The sequence below is a fragment of the Malurus melanocephalus genome, unplaced genomic scaffold (genome assembly GCF_030028575.1).
Source record: "Malurus melanocephalus ecotype Western Australia unplaced genomic scaffold, MMel_1.1 scaffold_91, whole genome shotgun sequence".
Lineage (NCBI taxonomy): Eukaryota > Metazoa > Chordata > Aves > Passeriformes > Maluridae > Malurus > Malurus melanocephalus.
Genome location: NW_026623323.1, coordinates 805,987 through 833,496, shown reverse-complemented (window position 1 = coordinate 833,496; position 27,510 = coordinate 805,987). Strand labels below are relative to the sequence as shown.

Sequence of the window (27,510 nt, the reverse complement as noted above, 5' to 3'; positions counted from 1 at the left end):
AAAAAAAAAAAAAAAAAAAGTTTAAAGTTTGTGCTTTTAAGGTGTATTTTTCAAATAACACACCTCTTCTACTGACAATTCACAGGTCAATTAAACTTCCAGAGGAGCCAGCTGTACTCCTGGTAGTAATGACTGTGAGGAGGCACCCGTATCACTCTTACTTTCCCAGAGAGAGTCCCAGTGACCTTCAAGGTGCTCCCTGTGGGATTTAAAAATTCCTCAAGTGAGGAAGCTGCTTTGAAAGGACATCCCAGTACTCTCTGAACTAGGTCCAGAGGGTCTTCAATAGCTTGGGTTATTCACATCAATTAAAAACCACAAAGTCAAAACAGTTCTTCTCTAGGCTGTTCTGCTGCAGGATTAAAAAAACAGGTTCCCAGGAAAGTGGGTTTGTGTTTTTAGTACTGATGAGTGCCAAGCTTTGTGGAAACATCAATTAATGGCAATATTGTTTTAGTTAGAATTACTACTCACGCCAGAACACAGCAGTTTAATAGCTAATTTCCATGTCTGCAATAGCTCTGTGCTCTGAAAAAAAACACTGCAGTGAGTTCTCTCAAATGTTGTGTATGTTGTTCACTTGTTGTCAGCACAGGACTGGGTGTTGTTCCCTGTTAGAAAGCATCTTTGGAAACTTTGGTTGCTTTCTAGCGATGATATTCTTGTCCATAAGCTTATTTCCACCAGTAATTTCAAAACTGTGAAAACATTTACTGGGGAGATTTTTTTTTTTTTTTGTGAAGTAATTTTTTGTAAGAGAATCTTTTGTTACTCAGATGTTTTATGATAATTGATAAAACTCTATTGTTCAGTCCCAAGAATTTTATTTACTCTCTCCTGGTTGTTTTAGCACAATCGTATCAATTTTCACGGTGATAAACATCTTTGCTGATGCTTTACATGAGCCTCAGCAGCACAGARCCTGACACAGTCCCCCCAGTTTGTGTGTGCAACAGTTTGGAGAGTGCAGCGAGCTGAAAATTGCGCTGCCTCGGCCGTGGCGTTGGCAATGTGCTGCTCTGCAGGATGCTCTGCCCCTCTGTGTTGCACCAGAATGGTATTTGCTCTTGTTTTACAGGGGTTTGTTACAAGCTCTATGGAAAGTGCTCCTTCTGTTCATGTATTTGCTGTTTGGGAAGGTRCAGCAGCTCTTTGGAATGGAGTTTGGCAGTGCAGTGTGTATTCGTTCAGTAAGCTTTTCCTTGCTGATGTTTATGGTAAATTTTGTTTTCATTCCTTACATACTTTAATCTTACATAGGCTGCCTTGCATATTGGAGATGTGAAAGAGAAACAAGTTCTACTTTACTGTGTGTTTATCCTGTGGGTTTGCTATTCAGGAGCAATACTTTAACAAGTGTACAGTAATGGACCATTCTGTCATCAAATGCGAGGGCGGATTCACTGTGTAGGGCTGGAATTGTTGGGTGTAGCTTATTTCWGCAAGCCTGTAACAAACTGATCTTCACTTTCATGCTATAACTGAAACCTGGTTTTAAAGCCACATCTATTAAATATAGTAGGGGTAAAGTCTTTTAGGCCAGTTTGGAAAGTTTTAATGCATTAGTGTTATGAGATTATATTTGATGAAACTAGAATGTGTTTTTCAAACATACTTTGTTCTGGTGCTAAGAGGAAATGATCCTTTTTGGATTAAAATAAATTAACAAATCTRGTTAAGGTGAGGTAAAATATTAGAATAGTTGTGCTGTTTGTRTTTTTGTTCAAAGGATTAAAGTCTCTCCTGAGATATTCAATTTGTCATTATGGTTCTGCGGAATCCTGGCTCTCTAATGCACAATGGCTTTGAAAGCCAGAAAAATACTAGTTTGGTTCTGTGGTTGAAAAGTCACCATGTGAAAATGGCATAATCTGATCTGCAGTGATTTATCTGCATTTTTGGTAATTTTCTCTCACTCTAAGGAGAAAACTTAGCCCTGTGGTTTTTTCCTCCCTGTGTTCATCTCAAAGACCCCATACAGCTAAGGTTGTTCTCACTATCACTGTTTTCAACCTTTTTGTAGCTGTAAATGCTGGTCCTGCCCTTTCCTCAGCAGTGGTTTGGATTGGTCCWTTTGCTTTAGAACTGAATTTTGTGTTTAAAGTTAGGACAAGACCTAAGAGTTTTAAATTAGAGTTTAAAATTTAGATGGCAGTGGCAGGGCTCTGTTTTTTGCTCACAGATTTTGGTGCTTGGGCTGGGAAAAGCAATTTTCCCATTGGAATCTGAGCTAATCCTCAAACCTGGAACACGTGGAGTGAGGAACAAAAACACTTGTAAACTAATTTACATTTGCTGTGCGTGCCACTGAATACATTTAGTCCAGACAGCCCCAACAAAATGCTATGACAGAACTTTCCATGCCAGTGCACAGATTGGCTGCAGTGAATGTCAGTGTTTAATTGTGGAAGAGAAGGGGACAGGGAGGCTGGTGGCTCTCGTGTCCCCAGCCCCACAGCTCTGTGCTGGCCACAATGCACTGTCCTGGGTGAAAGGGGCACATTTTCCTTGGTGTTTGTGGCAGTAACAGGCAGCAAAGTGTGTAATACCCACTCTGCATTGCCTCTGGGGTTTACAGGGGTATGGTGGGTCACAAAACCAGCCTGGAGTCACTGGGTCACATCCACAGCAGCAGGCTCAAGTGGAAACAAGYTACAGCAGCTCGTGGTCAGCATGGAGTTCCAGCTCCTCCAGAAGGACATGGCAAAGCCAGCACAGCCTGAATATTCCCTGGTGGTGTTCTCCAGTAGGTCTCATGCCTCTCCAGGCCAAGATTAACATGGTTTCCTGGCAGGTTGCTCAGCTCCTGCCTTTGAGATCTTTCAGCTGTCCTGTGTGAAGCTGCCCTAATGGGTTTGGGAAGTGCTGGTTGGGTTTTTTTCATCCCTTGATTCTCTTGAATCTCTGTCATTGYAGCAGGGTTTATCTCATTCACAGCAGATCTGCACACAGGTCTCAGGACAGGTGGTTCTGTAAATGTGACAATCTCTCCTGAGGTGAGCACTGACAGACCCCATGGGATGTCTCTGACCAACCCTGCAGAGCTCATTGGTGCCCAGTGTATGACTGTGCTTGAAATCTTGCCCCGTGAATTCTCTTAGTACTCAAAAGCTCTTTAGATGATTTCCACTGGCCCTTCAGGTTCTCTGTCACACCAGCCACGTGCAGTTTTCCAGACAGAAACTCTTCAACAAGTGTGAAATTGGAAGAGATTCTTTGCTCCTGATAGAGATCATAATCACTGCTATGGAAACCTATGCATTGTCACTTATAAACTGATAAATTTTAGTCATTCTTGTAAGAATTCTAGACTATATGCCAAAAAAAATTTAAACCTTTAGTGTATAGCTTTAAAACTATCCATTCAAGTGCCCTATAAGCCTAAAAAACCATAAATTGTAATTATATGTGGCGTTTGCAATGCTTGCAGTGTAAATTTGTGCATTTCTGCTTACATTTTTGCCACCCCTGAAATGGCTTGACCAGTTATCATCAAGCAATCTTTCAGTTTAATGATAGTTATAATTTTAAAGTTCCAAGGCAGAATTAATTTGGTTTTAAACGAGAGTTGAATTCAAAAGCAGGCATTAAGTAGAAACTTATGAATGCATGGTGCTGAAAGCTCCTAATAGATTATGTAGCTTGTCTATAGCTTGTTTGCCACAGTATTTTTAGGGAAAAATTATGTRCACTGCACTTCCACTGACATGAGTTTTCTCCATGTTACTACCACTAACTTCACCACATCTGATTGAAGCATATTTACATCATATTTYTGTAGTGAATAAAGTCTCTCTCCCTAAAATCAGCAATATAGTCTCATTTAGGTTTATATGGGGTTTTTTTCCCCCCCCCCATCTGAAATTGCAGACAAATAAAACCACTTTACAAAATGTTTTGACAGGAGTTGCTGAATCCTTCTCCTCTTCTTTTTGGGTCCTGATTGTGAAATGAGATGCACAAAGAGAAGAGGAGGTGGACTGCCTGATTTTATTCATGCAGTGATCTGAAGAAAGTGACTTCAGCATGGAAGTGGCTTTAAACTTGGGCCTGAGATGTGCTGAAATTATCTCCCTGCTCATTGGATAGTCATTTTCTGAGAGAAAAATATCAGGGAGGAGATCAATGGCATCTCATCTAGCTTGACATATGAGAGAGTTGTTATCTTCAGGTGAATATAAACATGAGAAGAAACCCTCGAAGCACATCCAGCCCCTCTCTGGCTCTTTGTGACTGTGGTAGCAGTTATGAAAGCCAGTCATTTATTTTTCACTTGTAAATGTATGATAGGAAAACTTAAAGGGAGTGGGAGATGAGTTTCGGGTTCAGGAGTTTCTTCCCAGAGTTTGAAATAAACTTCTAGMAGCTGAGACCTCTAGCCTGGAGAATGAATGAATCTTGAATTTGAAATGCCCAAAGCTTTTGCCTTTTAATGCATGAGATCCTTTTCATTGGTTATGCATGTGAGTTGGTCACAAAGGGCCTGGTTCTTACCCTGSTTGTCACTTCTAATGGAGTACAGTAAGTCATTGGTGAAAACAGGGATTTTACCAGTTTTAGGGTCTTGAACAGAGCATGTCCCAATTTACATTGTCATTTGTCTTTTCATCCAGTGCAGTCTGATACCTGAAAAGTCAGTATTAAAGACTTTTATAGTTTTTTATAGGCTTTTATGTTGTTTCCACATTAAAATTATACTTGTAATTTGTTGTTCTTGCATWCTTGGAAGGATTGTGTGTGTTTTGCAGACGTACCTTGATTTTTGTAGTCTCTGATGTTGCTTTTGGTGTTACTAATTTAAGACAGTCATGCCAGTAATTGTTTTCTCAAATTGTCCAGGTGAAGCTGGTCCATCAAACTTGTGTTTCAGAATCTCAAAACTTCAYCTGTGCAAACTGGCAAAGCATATGGAAATAGTGTAGACCCTCACGTCCTGTCTGAGCTTTGTGGGACAGGTTTGGTCTCAGTTCTTCAGATGGTTTTGGTTGGGTTTTCAGATCATTATTTTGCATGGAATTGCAGTTAAGTTATTCTGTATTTGTTGAGTATCTATGGTGGCAAGTAAATGATGTGGAGAGGACATTTTTAAGAGTATTTTCAACTTGTATGCCATGTTCAACACATAGATTTTGTATGTGGATGTTAGGCAAGAGTTTGCAATAATATCTTTTGCACTTTGGAAATCACAACCCCCTTTGCTATTTGKAGAAAATCAAAGGCATMACAGCTGTTTTCCCTTTCTATCTCRTGCTTGAGCCTTCTTAGGRAGCAGACATTCAGGCATTTAAAGACTCCCAGGATGGATTAGCTGTGTCACAAATCCCAACATTGAAGGAGGCTGCATGCACAAAGTCTGAGCAACTTCCACAGCCTGAAAGCTGCAGGTGTTTGTCACTGCCAGCACCAAACCTCTCCGTGCTGCTGGGGGCAGTGACAAACACCTTTTTTACTGGAAGCTGTGAAGTTTTCTTGGATGTAACAGCCTTGACATCTCAGGCTCTGGGTGCTTCTGAATCACCTTCCACTCCAAGGGGTTCATTTTTCATGGGAACARGGTGCATATTCAGCACTTCCCCAAGACAGACTCCAAGAAGTTGAGTGGTGCAAGGGATCTTGAAAATCTTTAGTATAAACTTGCATGTCAGAGGCTGACTTTGTCTTGTGGTCTAGCAAGGAAGGGAGGTTTTCAGTTTGCATGAATGTTTTCCTGGTTTGGGCAACGGAAGGCCCTGCATCTAAAGTGCATTTTGATTTTGAACTACTTCAATGTGTGATTTTTCAGGAAATCAATGCTTGATTTTTCTCTGCAAACACAAGGTTGACTACTGTTCAGGGATGGAACCTCAGTTACTGAAAATGCAGTTGACTATAGATTCACGTGGAAATTTTGCAAAAATAAAAGTTTTAGTCTCYACTGGTGTGACCAAGAAGAGGGTTTTGCACAGTCTAATGCCAGAGTGGTTTTTAATGTGTGGAAAACGTAGTAACCTAGTGGAATAGAGAGCCCTTTTTAGGGACATGCCAAGCAGCATCATATTTTTGGCTGCTTTATCGGGCACAATACAATAATATGATCAAAAMAAAGTTGATGATTGAATTGTGTAAGGCAAACAATTATACAGATTTGTTCAGTTTTTACTAATAATTATATTACTTCTCTTTTTGCAATCATATTCAAAACAGCTGTCCTTCCCTAGCCAAAAGATGTGTCCTCTGAATTGTCAGGCACTAGGAGTGGAGCTTTTCCTGTCGCCCTGGTTGTGTTTAGGGCTGTGATCCCAAAAGCRTGTCTCTGAAGGGTAATTAACAGCACAACTGCAGATAGCAGCTGGCCCCAGGCTGGTACATCCTTATCAGAAAGAAAACACATACAGTGGTGTGGTATGTAAAGCATGAGTGCTTGTTTGCACAGAGAACATCACTCATCCAGTGCAATCAGCCACCTTTTTAATAAAGAAGATATAATGGAAAAACTTCAATAGTGATTTRGTTAAAAGGTAGCAGGGAGATACAAGGGATTAGAGCATCTTGGAGGATGGGTGGAGAGTCTCCCCATGACAGTGATGTGAGGGGTTTATTTCACATGGTTCAGGCACTGCTGTTAATTAGCCACTGTAGTTTATTTGGAGTAAAATTTCATCCCTTACCAAGCGAGGGTAATGCATTTGTTTGGAGGAAAGCTCTAAATTAGCAGAGGAGTAAAATGTAAGAAATGCCAAGGTCCTCCCATTCCCAGTGTCGTGCTTAATGCCCATCACAGTTAAATCTTCCTGCAAAAAAATTGCCATTTACTGCAGTAAGCCCGCCCTTATCAAAATAAGCAAAATTGTWATCAGCCATTTCCTCAGGTCACCTCATGCTGCTGCAAGACTCTTTTTGTTGAGCACATTTTCAAATGGAAGTAACATAAGTTCATCCCTTAAAATGAGGTCATTGCCTTTCCCCACAACAAATGTTAGGCATGGTTAGCATCTTTTTGTTGGGACTCAAGCCAGAATGCATCCTGCTCTGGCACAATGGGAACCTGCTGGGGGTTTCCCTTCACAACAGCTACTGTTAAAGATGAAGTGAAAAACAAAACCCTGCTCCCAATGTAAAAAAAAAGACTGGATTTTTAATCTGAAAAAGAGGCCACTGTAAGCAGAACACAAAGGGAAGAGAGATGAGAATAATAAAATACCACCAGTATGGGAGGAGGCCTGTGCACATTAAAAACAATGGCTTTGCACTTCAGAGGGTTCACTCAATAACACATATTTTCTGTTTTCTTAAGGGACCCTCTCTAGTGCTGTGSAAAAACCAGGCCAGACCCTGGGCTGACAGTCAGTGCAAATTTCCTAATGGTTTTTATCTTTAATCATGACAAATAGTCTCTTAGTTCTCTGAAAGCACTTGAAGGAAAGGAGTGAATATGTATTTGCTAGCGTGAGTCAGCATCAGCATTTTCTGGAGGCATAAGGTAATATCCAAGTGACTTAGGAGTTAGTCTTTGCTGAAATAGAAATGTTTTTAACTCATGTAGCTTTTCCTCAAAATGGGGAAACAGTTCTCAGTTCCCTGTGCACCACAGATCTTGTGGCAGGACTGTAGGACCATAAGGTAAAGAGGGGTTAGCAAATGGAGTTCTGCTGCCAGCACAGCTCATTCAGCCTCAGCCCTTTCCTGAGGTGTCCCTGGGATGAAGGCTGTTGAAAAGGAGCTCCAGACTGGAAAACCTGTTGTGTGCTGCAGGCAGCCTGCAGTCTGCAAGCTCATCAGCCTGCTGTACATTAGAGAAGGGATTTTTTGTGGTGTGGTATGTTAAAGGGAAATACACAAATCCTAAAGAAATATAGGTTGCATAAAACCTGCATTCATTAGCCAATCCTCTGCATTTGCACATTTCTTAAAACTAGAAATAGTCCCTTTTTCTTCCAAGAAAGTATGAGGAGAGGGGMGAAATCATACCATCTGTGAAGAAAAAGGTTGGTATTATGCATTCATCAGTTCTGGTACTCCTATAAATCCACTGGTTATTAAATATTCTCTGAATAGCRCTTCCATAACTAAATGGTATGCATGGCATCTGAAGTTTGTCTCTCCCATAATTAAAATRCTTGTAAGAATCTTGATTTTTAATTTTCATTTGCATACAAAGTTWGAAAAGGCAAGCCCAAGAGGGAGCAGGGAAAGGGACACATCCTGACAACAGAGATGCAGTGCAAATGCACAGGAAGGGCTGCAATCTTTGTGACTGGCTGCAAGAACATCTGAGACTCAGGGTGCTTTGATGTGTGTCCCATGCCTCTTGTTCTCTTGATACTTGTTAAGATCATGGAGAATCAAAAACCAATTTTCATCTTCATTTCATACTGGATTTGATTTAAAAAAAAAAAAAAAAAGGTATCTGAATAGGCTGTAAACATACAAAATGTTTCTCAGGAACATTGAGGTTTAAGTTATTAGTATTGGAGAATAAATGTGTTAGTTCTGGTGGGGGAATGTCCTGTGGACACACTGTCTATGTCTGTGTGGGGTTCTTATTTTCACACATCAGCTCATGTGGAAGGGAACGAGCACATGGAGAAGAATTGCCCAGAAAGAGGAGCACATGGGTGTTCTRGGTGATGGCAGGAAACCTAAAATCCTTTTCCCCCCTGCTGTGGCTTTTAATGCATTTCAWATAACAGGTTGTTTATCAGTCTTTACATGGGTTTCCAGAAATGATGGCAATCCAGATAGATAATTATTTTTAGAATTATTAGAACATTGTTCTTACACTTCTTTGGTCTTTAAAATCCATCAGTGATTTGAGCTTAGGCTCTGGTGCTGTTTCTCTCTGCAATACTGAGGCAATTACAGGCTCTAGCAGGGACTCTAAGAGGCTCTTTTTAAAAATAAAACAGTGCTAATTGAAAATAACATTTTTCTACTCTACTGAGGTATTAAAAAATGCCAATTTAGGCTTAAAATACAAATGTGAAGTTGAGAAATTTTGGATTCAGAAAATTGGGAGTTTAGGGTTGATATTTTTGATCAATTCCTTTGCTTTTGGTTGGATAGTGTTCTCCTGGTTCGGGGAGTGACGTTTCTTAACAAGGATATTCAAGATATTTTGYAAGGCAGCAAAAGGCTTGAAATTCTCCTCTATCTGAGCAGGTCTGAAGTCATTCCTTGGTTATAGGGAAGGTGGCAACGCTGCTTTCAGAGAGGCTGAAACTGCTTTTTGGTTTCCAACAACATGTCCCTGTTTTCTCTCTAATGTTACTGCTCGTTTCTGCTTATGGCAGAGGTGGAAATGGGTGGAGAGAATCCCAGAAACCCTTCTGAGCTTTTTGCACATTTGTACACCCTCAGTCTGTTACCCCTCTGTGCAAATCCCAAAGCCCCTGTGCTTGGTGGCCTGAAGGGAGGAGTTAACCCCGTCTGCAGGCTTGGGAGCTTTAGCCAAAAAAGGTTCTCCCCCTCCTCAGAGTACACATATGTTACACCCTGACTGCTCAGGCAGCCCATGCAGTCTCACACATTGGCTCACATCGCATTCAAGGAACTGGAAACCAGTAAGGTGGGAACTGGAAGTGCTGGCTCAGACCAGCCGAACAGAGKGAGGGTTTGGTTTATCCCAGTGTGCTGTTAAAGGAGCTTCTCCAGGTGCTTCCTGCCTGCTGGTGCTGTGCCTGCTGTGTCCCTGCTGCTCTCCCTGTGCAGTGCCCTTGTGCTGGAAGCCCATCTCAGCTTTGGCAGCTCAGGCTGAAAGGTGAGAGGGATGCTGGGCCCAACACCACACCTGCTGCTCGGATGGCAGCCTGGCTGCTGGTGCCAGTGATGTGTCTGGACACTTCTAGCTGCTTTGAAGTGAGTTTTGAGGGATAGCTGTCAAAGGAGGACATGCTGTTACCTTGAGGGATTTCAGGAGTGGATTTGTGCATCACTTAGCAGCACCTGAGATAGCTTGGTTTGAAACATTTTTGTATGTCCTCAGGCTGGGAACTGTGACCTGAACTTTATCCTTCCTTCTGTTAGTGAGCAAGTGCTTCCAAGAGTCCCTCAGTCTTCCAAGAATCCTCGAGTCCAAAAGCCATGCCCAAGTTTGCAAAAGACACAAGCATTGCTCTCTGTCTGAAGTGAAATGCAGTTAGCAATGAATGTGACTATCAACTATTTATCGCTCCTTCTGCCTCTCCCCCTGCCCCTGTGAGATTTGAAGGTGCCTGCAGTTGAGCAGCATTTCTGGTCTGTGTATATTAATGCATCTGGCAGGATCTGATTTTCCGTAGCGAGTGGCTGTGGCGCATCCCTTCCCCAGGCAGAGCAGCTGTAAACAGCTGATGTGAATTCTCGTCCCCTGCTGACTGTGCCAAACAGAGATGCCATTCCCCTCTGACAAAAAGGCTCCCGCTCTATTGAGTCCTCCCTCATACCTTTGGTAATGCTGATAAAATGCTGACCTGTTTTTTACCCCGGTGACTGCTGTTGCTAAACGCTGAGAATATGACCTGTCTCCTGTAATAATCTGCATTGCACAACTCAGATGATTTCCAAATGAAAGCAGCTCTCAAGGCAGCTTTTCCTCCCCACAGCCTTTATAGTTATGACCGTGTGCTGTGCAGCACCACCTTGTTTTTGATAAAGCCAAATTAAACACCACTGTTTGGGGGCTGTTTTGTTGGAAGGACATTGCAGGAGCTGGTTTGTAACAATCAATGTGGCACACTTGGAAAAGAGTGATAAAGAGCAGGGAAGGCTGAAAGGTGGTGACTTACCACTGCAAAATTGCAAATGTGCAGAACTCAGGAGAAAATGAGTTCACAAGTAATGGTTCTCTCCTTAGAAGAGAGAGCTTGTTATATTGGAAGTACTGGTAAAATACTTTTGTAGCTTGTATGGGTACGAGGAGAAAAGCAGATTTCCTACCTGCTTATCATTTTGCAGTCATCATGCCCAAAATCACTTCATCCTGCTCATTCAAGTGGCTTCCGATGGGCTTGGAGCAATGCTTGGACACAAGACCCAGTTTGCAGTGGTTGTACCGACAGGAGAGAARTCTATAGCAAATCTAGACATTTTAGATTTWWWAAAAAAAATAAATAAAATTGAGCATCAGTTGAGTAACTGAGCTTTAGTGCCAGGGTAGTTTGTATTTCTCTTAGCATTCACTGCCTTTATTGTTTAAAGGTGATTGTGGCACTCCTTTGAAATATCAAAAGATAAAGCACTGGTAGCTGCAATGATGTAAGCCTGTGATGAAMTGATACTGAGAGGGAAAGGGCCCAGACAATTGCTGCTATACCAATCTAGTCCAGGATGCCAAGGAAAGCTGTGGCACAGATAAAATCAAAGATTATGTGGTTTGTCCCTCTTAAAAGCTAACCCAGTTCGATCCATTTGCTCCAAGGCAGGATCAGCATTATCTAAACTGTCCTTCCTGGATATTTGCATAACTTGTTAAAACCCTCTGGGGATGGGACTTGCTCTCAGTGATTCTTTCATGACTTAACCAACATTGCTGCAATTTTTCCATTCAAGGTGAAGTCACCATAAAGTAAATTTGCATAGCTATCTTTAATGCAAGGTTTGGGAAAAAAAGGAAAATGCAGTTTATGTAATGGCACTGTACCTAGAGACTTCTGACTTCYTCACTGATTGTAGACCAACATTGTCAATAAAATGTGCTGTAAAATGAAGGAGGATGGGGAAAATAAACCAAAATATTAGCAGCCATGAGATTTTAAAATATGTTCATTTGTAGAACCATGGRGTTTTTTTAATTCCACCAATCCAGTCCTTYGAGRTTGACTATTTTGAATTTTTTTWAAATCTGTCAYGTTAGCTCTCACAGTGCTGGTTGGGTCTGTTCAGCTTGGACATTGAAAGTGGTGTGGCACTTTGGAAAGAGCAGTGTGGTGTCTGTGCAGGCCAGTCCTGAGCTCCCCCTGTTCCTGCACCGTGCTGGGTGCCAGATGTGTCCCTGGCTGCTGGCCTTGCGTGTGAGACAGCGCTCCATAATTCATGTGCATGTGGGAGCTCGAGCCTCGTGCTGCCTGCTCGGGATTTGACCCACATTTCATGAGGTGSTTTGGGATCTTTCATGTCTAGTTAAATGGATGTACAGTATGTTCTATCATTAATAATTCCTTTGCCACAGAAATGTGTTTTTATGCTGTGCCACAGTTTCTAACAGGACTTTCTCTTTTTTCTTGTAGTCTGACACAAATGCAAGTTACCTGAGAGCAGCGCGAGCTGGCAACTTGGAAAAAGCTCTTGACTACTTAAAAAATGGAGTGGACATCAACATTTCAAATCAGGTTGAATATTTTGGTTAAATTTTCTGGACGAATATCTTCCTTACTGTTTCTCAAATTCCTCTTTATATTTGCACTTCATGTTAAAGATAATTTGCRTTCTTTTTGATGAACCAAGTTTACAGACCTTATCCAATTAAAACTTTTTTTTACCCTTTACCCAGACACCATTTCACTTGCACTTGTAGAATGTGCTATTTAACCTTATCTTTCATTCCATTTGTATTGCATTAGATCATGGAACAGCACACAAAACTTGAAACCCTAGAGCCAGTATGTCTTGACTTAATTCTTACTCTGTCCTTATAATCTAGGTCTTGTAAAGTTGACCTAAGTGTAGTTTTTGTAAGCAGTCCTCTCAATGGGATAATAATTTGTCTTCTCATATGCTTGGTAAACTGGAAAACCTTTGGTAACTCTTGTGATTGCTTTTCTTTTTCTCCTTCCTTTTTAAAATCAGAATGGGTTGAATGCCCTCCACCTCGCTTCCAAAGAAGGGCATGTAGAAGTTGTGTCTGAGCTGATCCAGCGAGGTGCCAGTGTGGATGCAGCCACAAAGGTCAGTCAGTTTTATCTGGTTGTTCCCTGTTCACAGTGCTGGCCTGGGCACGAGGTGTTGGCCAGCTGATTACAGACTGTAACTGCCCATTTTCCACTGCTGGGGGGGGTGGTCTCAGCAATTGTGAAATAGAAACTTTTGGGATGATAGTAAATGTCACAGATTGCTAGGGAAAGATTACTGAGCAAATTATAGATTCCTGTTTTGCTTTCTGCCTATGTCTTCCAGAATAACTCAACCATTTAAAGTATTCAGTTACAAGTATTTTATTGCAAGCAATACTATATTTGAAAGTGGCAGATGTTCTTGATTGTGTTGTTACATATTCAAGCTCAGGTTTTGTGCTCTTTTCAATTGTCTCTGTCTTGAATTCCAGAAAGGAAACACAGCATTGCACATAGCATCCCTCGCTGGACAAGCAGAAGTTGTCAAAGTGTTGGTTACGAATCGGGCCAATGTCAATGCACAGTCTCAGGTAAAGTCATGTGTCCCTGTTTGCTGACATTCAAATTAAAAACTAAAATCTCTCCTTAGAAATTCTGATATTAGCAAGTGTATTTGGTAGATCTTGCTGTGTTAATGTCGGCTCTTGAAAWTATGGTTGATAAACAGGATTGATAGAGTCAGTGAGATCAACCTCAGTCTTCTCATCTGGCCCAGGATTACCATTTTCCTATGCTATAAAGATGTAGGCATGAAAAGAAGTGTTTGTTAAAAATAAGAGTTAAAAAAAWTGCATTTTAAGAGGCAGGATGGTGTTTTTTATAGGTCTCTCAAATAAYAGGAACAAAAAGCTTAATAGGATCTATTTGCAAGAATGTTAGTTATTTGTGGTCTATATTTCATGATTTTTTTCACCTGAAAAAAAGAAATAAATGACTCAGTTGTTCTTTCTTACTCTTATATACTTGCTTGATACAGCAGTATTTGGTTCTMGGAACCATATAACTTAAATTGAAAGAGAACAACAACAACAGCAAAAAGTATTTTTATGTAAAATTTCCCTTGGCTGTTAAGAAATAAAACAARGCAAAAATATTTGCCATGGTTTTCCTGATAAAGAAATTGAGGTGGAATTGACAGAATCTTTTCTGTTTGTGTTTGAGAAYTTGAGCATTCAGCCCTGAAACTAAAAATAATCTGAGATTGTAAACATCTTATGTAACTGCATTGTCCATACACCCTAAGGTTTTGCCACATGTTACTCTTACTTTGCTAACATAAAGGAATTAAAGATTTATTTCTCCCCCACCCCATTGTGGAGGTCTTTGATTCTTTCCTTGGAACACACATGTAACACTTCTATTGGCGATTCTACATCAGTACCTGGCAGTGAGATCCAGCTGGGATTAGTCTTTTGAGGAGATCCCTGGTGCTTTTGGTGTTACCAAACTGCCCCTGAACCAGTTTTGTCTGTGGCATTGAGCTTCACTTGAGCTTTGTCTCCTCTTCCAAGCTCACAGTCCCAATGTTAGGGGTGTAAGGCCTTCCTTAACCAAATCTTCCTGCCTGTAAATAAAAAAAAAACCCAAAACCAAACCATAAATTTGTGCTGAGTCTGAATTTCACACCTCCTCTAAGGGCTATTTATTACTATTGAAGGCAAAATGCTTTTTTTAGACTTGCGGCTCTCTGGTGATTTCAGTCCCTTTTTAGAGAGAGGAGAAAATGCGAAGTGTGGGGTGGAAAGTTGTTTCAAACCCTACAGAAATTTAACACAGTAGAAAAGGTTCTTTTCTGCCTCCAAATGTTAATAGTTGGTTCTGAGAATTTTCACTTAGTAATTGTTTTATAAAACTAATCCTTTGTAACTCCAAATGTTTGAAACKAAAAAAATTAATCTTTGTTTCCAGCTGAGTTAGTAAATAGCTTTTGAGTATGCCCTGAAATGATAGGGAGAAATGCCAGACTGCCGCTCACTGCAATAACTTGAGGTGTGACACAGAAGCTACCTTAGCAAGTGCTTGCTGCTTTCTTTGGTTTTTAATTAAGTAGAATTTTGGCTGTCTGGTGACCGAAGTGCTCGATCTCTGTTCTGGAGTGCATTAAGCCGTGGCTGACCTGTGATCCCTCAGCCCCACTGTGTGTTTGTAGCTTCCCCGAGCACAATCCCCAAACTGGCGGCGCAGCAGCCCTGCAGCCTGCCCAGCCCTGGTGAATGAACATGTGGCCTGGCAGCTGCTCCGTGTCTTGCTGCTGGTAAAGCTCCTCTTGGATCAAGCACCCGTTTCCTCCCCAGCTGTCCTTTGTGGTGTCCTGCTCTTTGTCCCCTCTGCTGCGTGCTTGGCCTGGGGTCACCTGTGCCATCCTGTGCCCGGTGCTGGCCGCGTGCCCTGGGATGGTCAGATGTCCCTCAGCTGCTCCCTGCCAYGGCTCAGCCCAGTTTCATGGCCATAGGTCTGAGGCTGTGGCATCCCTGAATCTCTCCAGAGCCCGGAGTGTTCATGGTTTTGTCTTTGATGCAAATGTATGGCAAACTCCTCTCAGCTCATCTCTGTTTGGCCCCTTGGTTTCCTGAAAAATCTGGGTCAGCGTCYTGGCTAACTGTAGCAGAGATTTCAGAAATTCTTAGAACAATAGGCAAAAAAATTGCCAAAAAAATTATGCCTTCATGTTAATCCCAAAAAGTTTGATTTCTGACAGTCTGTGACCTGCTTGCAGTTAAGGCAAAGAGAAAAGCATTGACTGTGAGGGGAAGGCATTCATCAAAGGAGTTAAGCTCTGCAGCCTCTCATACTTGTATTGCATTGATTGAAATCAGTCACTTAAGCATAATTTGAGAGATGCTCTAATGGGCTTGGAAGCACTGATAAACCTCTGCCTCRAACTGCTGAGAACCAATGATCCTTACATCTCCTGGTGCCTGAAATATGAAGTAGATCAGTGCCCACAGCAGACTGTGCTCAGAAGGCAGCCCCTTGAGGAGATGGAAGGCAAAAGTAGCTRGCACAAGTGAAAGACAAGTCAAAGCTAATGGAAAGAAGAGAAAAAAAAATGCCCATTACTATGAAGAGTCGTTGCTTTTGCTACAGACTTGTATTGTATTTCCCTGTCCCGTTTTGCATTTCCAGTGCTGTGGCTGTATTTATCAGGAATCATAACTCACTGCCACCAGACCATCTGTCTRGATTGATTTTTAGTTTAATTTCACAACAGATGTGAAAGGCATTGTTCTGGTGTAGCTGTGGGAACTGTAACAGGTCCGCTGAAAGATTCCCGTGTCCTTTTAAATTATATTGCCCTTCTCCCATGTTCACTTAAGCCAGTGTAGATCATGCTGTTAATTGGTCTGTGAGCAAACCCTTTTTTTTTACTTTTGGCCTGATCTGCCCATGTTTGGCAGATCTGTGGTATGTATAAAATGTTGGGGGGTACGTATAAAATGTTTACACTCTCRTTTTCATGTTTCAGAATGGCTTCACTCCATTGTACATGGCAGCCCAAGAAAACCACCTGGAGGTTGTTAAGTTTCTTCTTGACAATGGTGCCAGTCAAAGTCTCTCCACAGAGGTAAAAGTTTGAATTTAACACTTTATGAACAAAGCAAAATGTGCTTCAGCAGTGACTTCTGCCAGCTTATATCAAACTAGTCTTTCAAATACARAATTAAAGACTAATAAAAAGCTGTCTCTGTGAAGTGTGCTAATGAATAGAATTATGGGCTTTTCAGCAATTTAAACTATCTCTTGCCATTTCTAAAATAAAAAAAAAAAAGACTTTAACTAGAGACAGTTCTAAATATAGATGTGTTCTTAGTCATAACTGCTAATCTTTCAGGTTAAGTGCTCACCCAGGGAAGCTGTGTGTGTAATATAAAAGTTCCCTGTGCTTTTCAGTAAAAATAGTGAGCGATGAGAAGGGTGACAACCGTGAGGCAAGAACAATTGTTCACCTGTGCTCTGGAGCAGCCCTGGGATATCACAGAAAACCCAGGGTTGCTTGAGGCATTTCCTGAACTGCTTCATTACCCTGCTGGTACCCTGTCTGTGGCACCCAGTTACCCCAGCTGGTGCTGCAGGGAGAATTTCAATCTGACAGAAAGATTCAGGATCCATCCTTGAAGGTGTTCTGTGATCTTTCTGGAACAACTCTTCATGTTTCTTTCTTTAAGAAGAAATTCTAAGTCAAGACAATCTGTGGAGAAAATAAGTARCAAACTTATTAATAGTCACAAATGTAAGGCTTTGAGATAGGTGCAAGATCTGATGGATTTTCAGTTGTCTTGTTACCAAAATGTTAAAATTTTGCCAACCAAAATATTAAAAGGGACTTCAATGTGTGCTCTCTTTATTATTTATTGAATTCTAATTGGTCTACCAGTACTATTTCCATGAAGGAAATAATGCATATTTGAAAAAGGCCTACTTTTTTGCAAATTTTGAAATGCAAAGTTAGTTTATTGCCACTATTCCTCATCATACCACTGTATAATGATGCAGAAAGGAAATCTTATTCTTTTGAAGTCAACACTGTAAAAACTGAATAGCTAATGGATCAAAACTATGTTTCCAAAATGGCTAAAAGTTWGTTATAACTAGAAGTGTGCATCAGAACCACTTTCTGGAAATGATCAAAGATACGAAAGTTAACAAATACCAAAATGTACATCTGGAAAATTAATTGAAAATTAGTTTTCAGAGCACTAATTTCTATTTCTTTGTAAAAGCTTGGAAAGAAAGAAGACATGGAACTCCTAGGGATGTACAGTAGATTCTGAATTATGAAAATACTCTTGCTACTGTATGATTTTCTGAAAACAGATTTTTAGAAATTTTTGAGTGGGTACCTGGTTGTCTTTCTTTGGTATTGTTTTTCCCTTGAGCACTGTGTGCCAATTTAGGTTGAACTTTTCTCTAAGTCAGCTTGATGATAAGGTGCAATCTAATTTTATCCATGGAGAATTACTTTGAAGATACTGGACTACGAAACAGTGGTGGCTTTATTGCCTTCCTTGTTTGAGATAGTTGCTTACAGTTTCTTTTTTATTTTCTCTTGGTCCAAGTTTTCATATAAATCTGTTTTCTCTGTGTCGGTCTAAGTGCAAAAACTTTGGTAATTAAATTATTGCCACTTAGATATATTCAGCAGGAGACAAATGTAGCAAATAAATATCCCAACTAGCTCGCCTTTGTGATTTTCTGAATGATTTATGGGTATTATCTTGGGCAAAGCTGAATGTGCTCCTGGGTTGCAAAGACAAATGTTTTGTAAGGAGCAGAATTTAAATGTCCTTCATTCTTTAGTTTCCTAAGGATCCATAAAGTAAAAGTAAAATTAAAATTAAAAACATAAAATTATAAATCCTGGACTTTGCTCTTTATGTATTTGAGTAATCTGCTCTAAAATCTRTTGAATAAAAGTCTTCTATTTTTCAGGTTTTTTATTCCCCACCAATTTGACTRTTAGTGAATCTGAAAGTAAATAACTTATTTTTGTAAGAGGATTGTCTATCAAATGATATAACTTTTCATAAATGGAAATTGTAGTAGAACATCAGTACATTAGGAGAATGTGGTGTTCTTAATCAATTCTTATATTTTAMATCCACACATAAAATATATTAGAGGATAGAGCTCAAGTGGTTTGTTTGTTTTGGTTTGTTTAGTTGTCTGGGTGTTTTTAAAYAAGCAAAAAATGTAGATTATAATCTGTAAGGGATGGATTATAATTTACTGTTGAGATACGATTAGCAATTGTAATTTTAATATTCCAGCTTTTTATACCATTTTATATAATTAAGCACTTAAATAAATAAGTATCTGTATAATTAACTGCAAATTTGTGAGTAATTTCATACTTTTTTTTTTTTTCCTCGAGTCTCAGCCATTTGTGTCTTACGATTTTATGTTGTGTCTGGAGTGCCAGAAGGGTGTTCTGAATATTTGGAACCACGTTCACCAACATTTTATTCCAATTTCGGGGTCATTGCAGAGTCCTTTCAGTGTGCACTGTGTGGTGCTTGGTGATTGAATTTGAGCCTGCTCTGTTGTAGCGCTGAGATCCGTTCTGTCCCTTCCTGCCCTGTGGAAGGCTCGGAGCACAGGCTGACGGTGCCCGTTGTGTGTTGCAGGATGGTTTCACCCCTTTGGCAGTGGCTTTGCAGCAAGGCCATGACCAGGTGGTTTCCCTGCTGCTGGAAAACGACACGAAGGGAAAAGTCCGGCTGCCTGCTCTTCACATCGCGGCTCGCAAGGACGACACCAAGGCGGCGGCTCTGCTCCTGCAGAACGACCACAACGCCGACGTGGAGTCCAAGGTCAGTTGGGAGCAGCAGGAAGGCTTGCTGCCATSAGGCTGACCACATCCACTGGAGATCTCCCTCAGGCTGAATTATTTTGCTGCAGTTATGCCTAACTCTCTCCTCTAACATGGGGTTTAAGAGTAACGTTTGATTTGCCTCCTTTTTGCCTCTTTCTCCCCCATTCCCTTTCTGTTTAAATCAGGGTTAATTTSTGTTGTAGAAACCTTGCAAATGGAAAATAATAAACCAAACATTATTTGAATTATTCTGTCGGAAATGAAARGCACTCCTGAAAGCAGTGGTGAGCTGTAGGTACTGTCCAGTTCAGTCATTTGATCAGCTGTCTGTGCCATTGCTACCTGGAGAACTTTGGTAAACATGTAACAATTAGCACTCAAAATACTCGCTGGTTGGGCTTCCGTGCCGTGGAGCTTCCCGTGTGTGCCAGGCRTGCTGCCATCCGAGCTGCCATGCCACGCAGCCATCACGAAGCTTTCCGCATCCATGTCACCAGTGGTGGACTAACCGTTCATTTTTTCCCCCCTCTTTGCTTCCCAATGTGTTAACCTAGATGATGGTGAATAGAACAACAGAGGTATATATAAATATATATATGCATCATCACTCCTCCATGACTTAGTGCTGCTGCATCATTTCTCCCTTCTGTCTGCATCGCCTATTATAGGATAGACACCTGCTTTAGATGAAATGAAGTAGCATGTGCTAGAGAAGACTGTAGTTTAGAGACCAGGGCTTTCTGCAGCTGAAAATAGGGTTTAAAAGTGAGAGTGAAGCATTCTTGGGAACTAAGTGCCATCACAAAAGGGCCTTATTGTGCGAGACGGAGTTTTCAGGGATTCTCGTGGAACATACGTTTATCAGATGTCTCGAGAGCTGCAGACAACCCTGTCATGTTGTGCATCCAGGTCTGATTCTAGGCTTCTGCATGACACTCACCTTGATGGTGTCAGCAAATAGAATGATCTGAGAGTGGTTTCAGAGCTGCAAAACTCCCGAAGCAAGGCAGTGGCAGCTGGCATGGCTTGCTAATGATTTAGAAATGCATCTAGTTCCCATAAGGTTTCATACTTTGCAGGACTGATGGAATTGCTGCATGTTTTAGCATTATTTTAAAAGGAAGTAAAACTACTTAAATATGAAAATCAGCTGTGAAGTAATTTTATCAGTAAGACRTCTTTTAATTAGGGTGGTAACTCGTGGTGTCTGAACATAACCTAGTGTGATTGCCCACAGTGGGAGACTGATCTTTATGGCGCTAACCCTTGGAAAAAAACACCCCATATTAATAATTTAAAATAGTCTTTGATGTTATTTTCATTTGCATCTACTTTGAATTTATAAAAATCAGTTAGCAAATATCATTAAATGACTTGTATTTGAACTACTGCAAAAAGTCTCTAAAAGATTTAACTTGCGAGATTGACATAATACCAGTAACTATATATTTCTATTTAGAAGCTAATTTCTTATAAAAGTCAGATCATTGCTTTAACACTCTAATGTTTTGCTGCTGTTTTTCTGGAATAACTGAAAGTTTTAYTCAACTTCTTATCTTCTAGAATAATTATGTTAATTTTTTTCCCCTCCTGCATAGCAATATGATTTTATTTAGGTTCTCTGTGATACTATAAATAAACATCAGTGAGTGAAAACTAGTACAGAATTGGAGTGGTGACTTGCAGCAGACTCCTGTTACTAGCTTTTGTCAGTGATGTGCTGCGAATTTTGGAGTACTAGTGTGATATTTAACAAAAAGTATCTATTGGTTGTGTTTTGTTTTGTTTTTTTCCAGAGCGGGTTCACTCCCCTCCACATAGCTGCTCACTATGGGAACATCAACGTAGCCACGTTGCTGTTGAACCGGGGAGCTGCCGTGGATTTCACTGCCAGAGTAAGTGTGGAATCTGAATTGTGCTCAGTTTGCCCAGTCACCAGCTGGCAGCACCTTGGCACTGAGGTGTGAAGGCTCTCACCAGCCACGGRGCGTCACCTGACTGGGCTGTTCTGTCACCAGCTGGCCTAAAGGGCTTTCCCCAGGCTGCTGAACCGAACCTGAGCYGAGTTCTCAACTCCAAAAACTTGTGTTCATCAAAAGGAACTGCTGTTTTCATGGTTCCAGCCTTGCAGAAGGTGGGGTGGCATCCAGTGACACGAGTGCTGCCACCTGTAGCTGTAGCAGATGGCAGGAGTGTTGTGTCCCTGCTGGATCCTCCTTGCCGTGCAGCTGCTCCCAGAGAATGGCAAACRCAGGTGTGGTGGTGGATAAAGCATCTGTGCCTCCTCTGCACGTGTGAGAGGCAGGTGATTCCTCAAGGAAATCTGAGAAACTGGACAAGTAGGATGGGAAAGGAGATGTAGGAGTGGAGTCCATAATGTAAGCAGGAGAAAGACAGGAAACAATAGAGGGAAGTTAGAGCTGGGAGAACAGGGGAAAAACCCAAACTTATGTGGGTAGGGATACAGCATGAAGGATAGGGGTACAGTATGAAGGGCAAGGAAATATCATTGTGCCAGGCATGGACACCATTAGCCCATCAAAAAGAGCAGGCAATATCTAAGTGACAGTGGCATAAGAGAAAAACATCTTTATTTCCCCASTGGTAGTTTGCCATAGGAGCTCCTTGCTGTAGTCTTTCTTTTCTTCCAGGATTCATTTTATACATCTCAACCTTGAAGAAAATGAAGTAAATAACCACACAAGCACTAAAATTGCACAACATAAGACTTCCTGCCATTAAGGAGAGGAGGAAAAAAGTGGGAAAATTATGTTGTAGGGTTTCCTAGAAAGCATCTAGCATCTGATTATGTATTTTTATCTTCAATTTCTGAAACATCTACAAGAGATCAGTGATCCCAGTAAATTCTACTACTGCCAGGCATGAGACTAAATAAATAAACTGCAAAACAAACTGAGGCTGTACAAGGCTTTGGCTCACCAAACCTTACCAAACAAAGCCAGGGAAGAGATGTGGTAGTGATCCAGGGCAATAGGGACATAAAATCAAAGGGAACGTGAGGCATTCAAAGTGCAGGCAAATGCTGATGCAAGAGTAAATAGATTGACCATGAATAAATGTTGTCTAGAAATTTAGATACTTCCTATTAAATCTTAGTAAATAACATTACTAATAATTGCTTAATAAGGAACATTAAACATAACTAATGATTTTCTGAAGCAATCTTTCAATTAAATTAGAAAAAATTAAAAAAAAAAAAACACCCAGTAAATTCCAAAATATATTTATGAGGGGAATTATGTCACATGGCTAATCCAGCAGCTCCTCTTCCGAGATTCTGATCATGTGTTAAGTGTATTTCTTTTGCAAGGGGAAAAATGCTATAATACTACTTAGAGCATTTGCATGAAAAAAAAATGTGAGTTTGCACTATTTTACTTTAGATAGTTTGTATAGCTAAAAGCTTCAGTGCTTTTGGAATTGAGGGACACATTTACATGCGGGAAAGTTTTTCTGATGAGCCTTGCAAACCCTTGCTTTGCTTTCGCTGATAGCACTGACCCCTGATTTCCAAGTCCTTTAAGTGACCCGATTAGAGCATTAAGGCATTTCATACCATCCTAAGCTTTGGCACTGAGCATTTGATAAGCCCTAATCACAGAAGCAAGGAAGACAAATGGGGTCTTGGGTCARCTCTTTCCCACTCAGAAACAAGATTAGGGATTAGCAATGCTACTGCATTAGCAATTAGCAGCATTTAGTACAGTGCACTAAATACCATCTGCCTGTGCTTATTTTAATAAAATAATAAGTCTTAGTCTTTAGCAGCTCTGTTTTGGATTAAGGACACTTGTGGAGAGCCCATCCAGCGTAATAAGACCGTTCTTGCCTCCTCTTCAAGATCTGAACATTCTAAATTCTGCCTCCATTAGTTGAGCAAGACAGAGTTGTGGGATATCTGGGGAAGTGTGGCTGCAGTGACATCAGCCTGAAGGAGCAGTGGGCTGAGGCTGTGACTCAGGGAGTGCTGAAAKCTTGTTTGTGCTTGTGATACAGGGCGGGGGATCCAGAGAGGGAGAGAGCTCGTCCCGCTSCATGGCAGCTGCAAACCTGGATAAAGCTGTTGTGACAGAAAGAACTGTAGCATAAATAACTGTAATATGGAGTTGAATTTTGTTCTTTAGTGCTCATCAGACTGCTGCACGGAAAGGTGGGTTAGGTTCTGGTGGAGCAGTGAGTTTGTAGGCARAGTGCCAGTGGAAGCTGTGTGAAAGGTGCAGTTATCAGCACCAAGAAGCTCTTGCTTGATCCTTGATTGCCCACACTGCAAAACAGGTACTAAAAATGACCCTCAGCTRCAGCCTGCTCACTGCCACCTCAATGCCACTTGTTTTAGTTTCTGTAAACACCATCCACTCTGGAGGAAAGGCCCTTATTCGAGTTGCTGACAATGTGAGATCAGCAACAGAGCAAAGATATGGAAGGCTTGTAACCCAAAAAATACTACTGTGCGCAGTGTAGCTTTCAGAAGTGCAAAGAGCAAACTTTAAGTTGGAGTGTCAAATGCACTTGTAGATACTTTAATAGATACAAATCAACACAACTTGTCTAGCTCTCAAATTATGTTCAAACTCTTGAGGAAAGTGCAGATTTGGGGCAGAGATTTGGAGGAGTATGGTAACAGAAGAAACTTGTGTGAGGGGGCAATATGAAATGTGTGAGGGCAGGACAAATAGCCAGCTCCCACTGTCAGTGTAGTCAGGGTGGGGAAAGGTGGAGAAATTGTGAATGGATGTGTGGGATGAAGGCAGAGCTCTGAGCCTTAAGGCCAAGGGCAAGTGTGGTGAGAAGGAGAGCTGAAAGGATGTAGGGAAAAGGAGGGCAGGCCTGTGGCAAAGGAAATCTCCTCAGCTGCTGTTTGCAATGTGTTTCYGAGAGGCCTGAGGGAAGAAAGAGGTTCCAGCAGTGAAGGCAAGGACAGAGATGAGCTTGCTGCTGCCTCTCACTGTGTGTGCAGGAGGCGAGCAGTGGTGCTGTGCTGTAAGGAAATGATGTCCCCAGTGATTTTGAGCAGCAGCTGCTCCCTCAGCCCCACTGGTGCACACCTGCCTGCTCTCAGCTGGCACAGCCTGCCTCWGTCCCCTGTTCTCCACCACCAGGCACAGCTCCAGGAGCCTTACAGGTGTCACCGTGCCTGCCAGCCTGTGTGCCTGCTGACTGTAGGGGCTAGGGGTTGGAAACACACCTCCTTTCACAGGTTTGCACTCTGGCAGCCAAGTGACTGATGTCGTGTCAGCTCTTCCCTTGAGCTCTTTAGCACTTCTGCATCTCTGCTTTCTTCTCTTGCCTTGCTGCGAGTGCAGGGAAGGTGGCGCTGCAAACTCCCTGTAGGGGTGGATGGAAATCATTTCAGTGAATCAGCCTTGTGATGCCCTTTATTCCACCTATGAACAAGGAGGCAGCTCTGGGAACCATCCTAACCTCATTCCAGTGAAACAAGATCTCCTTATTCAGCTGGATGTTTGCCATTTTGGAGCAAAGGAAAAACAGTCATTCCAAACTGCTTGTCTCCTTGGGCTCAAACTCGACAGAAAACCTGTCACAATTASTGGCAGGGTGTACACTGCAGAGTAACAGGCATTTCATGTCTACTCATCATCCTTTTTCTGTCGTACATTATTGTGTGTCCGACTGTGCTTCTCCAAAACCACCTCAAAGTTTCAGAAATCCCTTCATTGCCTCACCATATTTCCCTCTTACTTAATTGGGAGACGGTCCCAGAGACTAAAGAAGTGGAGGAGAATAAAGGGTGAAGTCAGCCTCCTTTCTTGGCCACATTAACACTTAAATGCAGTCACCACCTGGGCTTTGAAGGATTGCAAGGCACCATTCTCTTTGCTGATAATGCCACTTGATGTTGGAGAACTGTGGAGGAATCCTGGTTACAAACTGAAAGGCAGCCAGACACCTTGAAGTGAACCTGTTTAATCCATTTTTCAACTGGTAAAATGAATCCCTGTCCTTTCAAAACTATTGTTTCTCCACCACTTCTGCCTTTAAATCAAACTTTATTTGATGTCTTACCTGGAGCTTTAATGATTTTGAAGGCGTTTTGAATAAACTGGGAATTATAATTAGGAAAAAGTTATCTTTTGGGGGTTCACAGAGTCTTCAGATMGCTTTCTTCTGTYTGAGAGGATCTTCCAGTGGAAAGMTCTGYTTAGCCCAGGTGAGGAAATGCCTTTSAAGYCCCACYTGTCTCTGAGGRKCACAGTGGTTAGAAAGGAAGGGAGGATGAAATTCTCTTCAGCTTCCAGAGCAACAGCTAAAAGAATACCCATACCCACTATACCCACATACACTACCCCCATACCCACTGTGTACTGGAGCAAGTCAGAAGGCTGAGGCAGCCAGGGAACCCTCTGTGTGAAGATGACCTCTCCCTGTATCTTCSTTGCCACAGCAAGCAGGAGCTCATCACTGTGCCACAACACTGCATCCAGCCCTGGGAACAGCCTTGGTGACACACAGCACTCCTGATCCTAGGGGACATCTCACTTCCACTGGGGCTGGGCTTTGCCTGCAGAAAGTTTGCTTGCTGGAAGGTTGAGAGAGGATTTGGTGATTTTGAGGGTGGTGTGAGGACAACATGCATTAATGATGACCCTGAGGCTGAGGAGCAGAACACCATTAGCCCATCAAAAAGAGCAGGCAATATCTAAGTGACAGTGGCATAAGAGAAAAACATCTTTATTTCCCCAGTGGTAGTTTGCCATCGGAGCTCCTTGCTGTAGTCTTTCTTCTTTTCTTCCAGGATTCATTTTATACATCTCAGCCCTAAAGAAAGTGAAGTYTATAAGCACACAAGAACTAAAATCGCACAATGTAAGACTTCCTGCCATTAAGAAGAGGAGGAAAAAATCTGAAAAMTTTTGCACTGTTGTAGGGTTTCCTAGAMAGCATCTGATTATGTATTTTCATCTTTAATTTCTGAAACATCTATACAAGCCTCAGTGATCTCAGTAAATGCYACTAGAATATAAGACTTTTCTCTGCAGGGATTCTGTTGTGTTGTAGCCTCAGTTCTGAATTGCAGAAAAAGGCAGGGGAGAATATTGAGTGTTTCCATATCCAATGTGTTGGTGTAGCTGCATAGTTGCATATGACAATCTTTAAATGTACACCACAATCTTCCCATACCTCCAGGATCTGATAATAGTGGCAATGTCACTTCAGTGGTGCTGCTGAAAATTCCAGTATGCAACAACCACCATTGTGCTCTTTCCTTAAAAACGCTTAATTGGATTGGAGGGATTTTCCAGACTGTAAAAGAAAATTCTGCTGTAGCAGTCTGGCTGTTTTCAGCTTCTGTCTTGTTCACACATTCTGTGTCAATATTAAGCTCTTCCTAGAGTCTGCTCTCAGTTGAGGATTGAGAAAAACCATCTTACTAAAATTCCAAGTTGATCCAAGCATTTTGGTAAGAAACTGTAGTGGTTTGTTTTAAATCAAGGAAGTGAAATTTGAAATCAGATGAGTGTAATTTTTCTGATTAAAACTGCATTCCACCGAGGGGCTGGGAGGAGAGCTGAGGTGGAGGTAAGTTCTGTCATTGGCAGCAAGGAGAAATACCAAGTGTGGCTGGCAATGAGTCTTCACAGTGATAAGCTGCTCAGTCAGCATTTAAATCGATGCAGCACATGACAGGCACAGGTTTTCCCTTTGTTTTGTGCCTTCCTTTAAAGGTGTACTTCTGAGCCCAATGTGAAGCTGTGAGTGCAAGCATTTGCTTTTCTCAGTTATTATTAGCATCCTTATGCTTCTACAGTCCAACTGTGCTGGGAGAAAGAGGCAATCCCATCGGGCAGCAAAGCACACCAGAAACCAGGGGGAGTTCCTGCTTTTCTAAATGCGTTCAAATATAACTATGTAAGATTTACTTTGCACACTGACAATTTTAACCTGACTTCCAATTTTTTCTCGACTTCTTAACCRTGTCTTGACTTCCAACCATGTTGCTAATTTGTGGTAGAAAGGATTCATTCTGGCTGCTGCAGTGAACTGTGATGGATCATGCCATGTGCCAGAGGGCAGCTGATCTCATTTCAGATGGGAAATGTTAGGTGCCTCATTTCTCAACACAAGATAACTCACAGGTTTTTGAGTTCTCTTGCAAAGCTGTAGATAGAGAGCTGCAGCTGGAAAGGCTTCGTGTTCCCTCTGATCAGGCACAAGCAAAGGCCACTGACTGTAAAAGCAAGTCACTCCTTACCCACCTATTTGGGGATTTTGTGGGGCTCTGAAGGAAGGCACGAGCCCTGTGAGAGGGGATGTGGGCTGCAGCAGGCAGTGGATGGAGACAATGGGAAAACCACCATCCACAATGCTGACAAATGTACAAAAAGTTGTGTGCCCCTAATCCATTGCATTTTGAGCTCTGTACGGTTTCAG

At 41.6% G+C, this 27,510-nt stretch overlaps 1 protein-coding gene across 5 annotated transcripts in view; it reads left to right on the top strand.

The window, feature by feature from the left end:
* The window catches only part of ANK3 (ankyrin 3), a 333,606-nt gene that overhangs the window by 186,062 nt on the left and 120,034 nt on the right, over window positions 1-27,510 (top strand). For all 5 annotated transcript variants that reach the window (XM_057368385.1, XM_057368383.1, XM_057368382.1 and 2 more), the window contains exons 2-7: window positions 12,183-12,284; window positions 12,742-12,840; window positions 13,217-13,315; window positions 16,252-16,350; window positions 18,911-19,096; window positions 20,895-20,993. In XM_057368385.1, coding sequence (XP_057224368.1) covers window positions 12,183-12,284; window positions 12,742-12,840; window positions 13,217-13,315; window positions 16,252-16,350; window positions 18,911-19,096; window positions 20,895-20,993 — 684 coding nt within the window. The remainder of the gene's footprint in view (window positions 1-12,182; window positions 12,285-12,741; window positions 12,841-13,216; window positions 13,316-16,251; window positions 16,351-18,910; window positions 19,097-20,894; window positions 20,994-27,510) is intronic.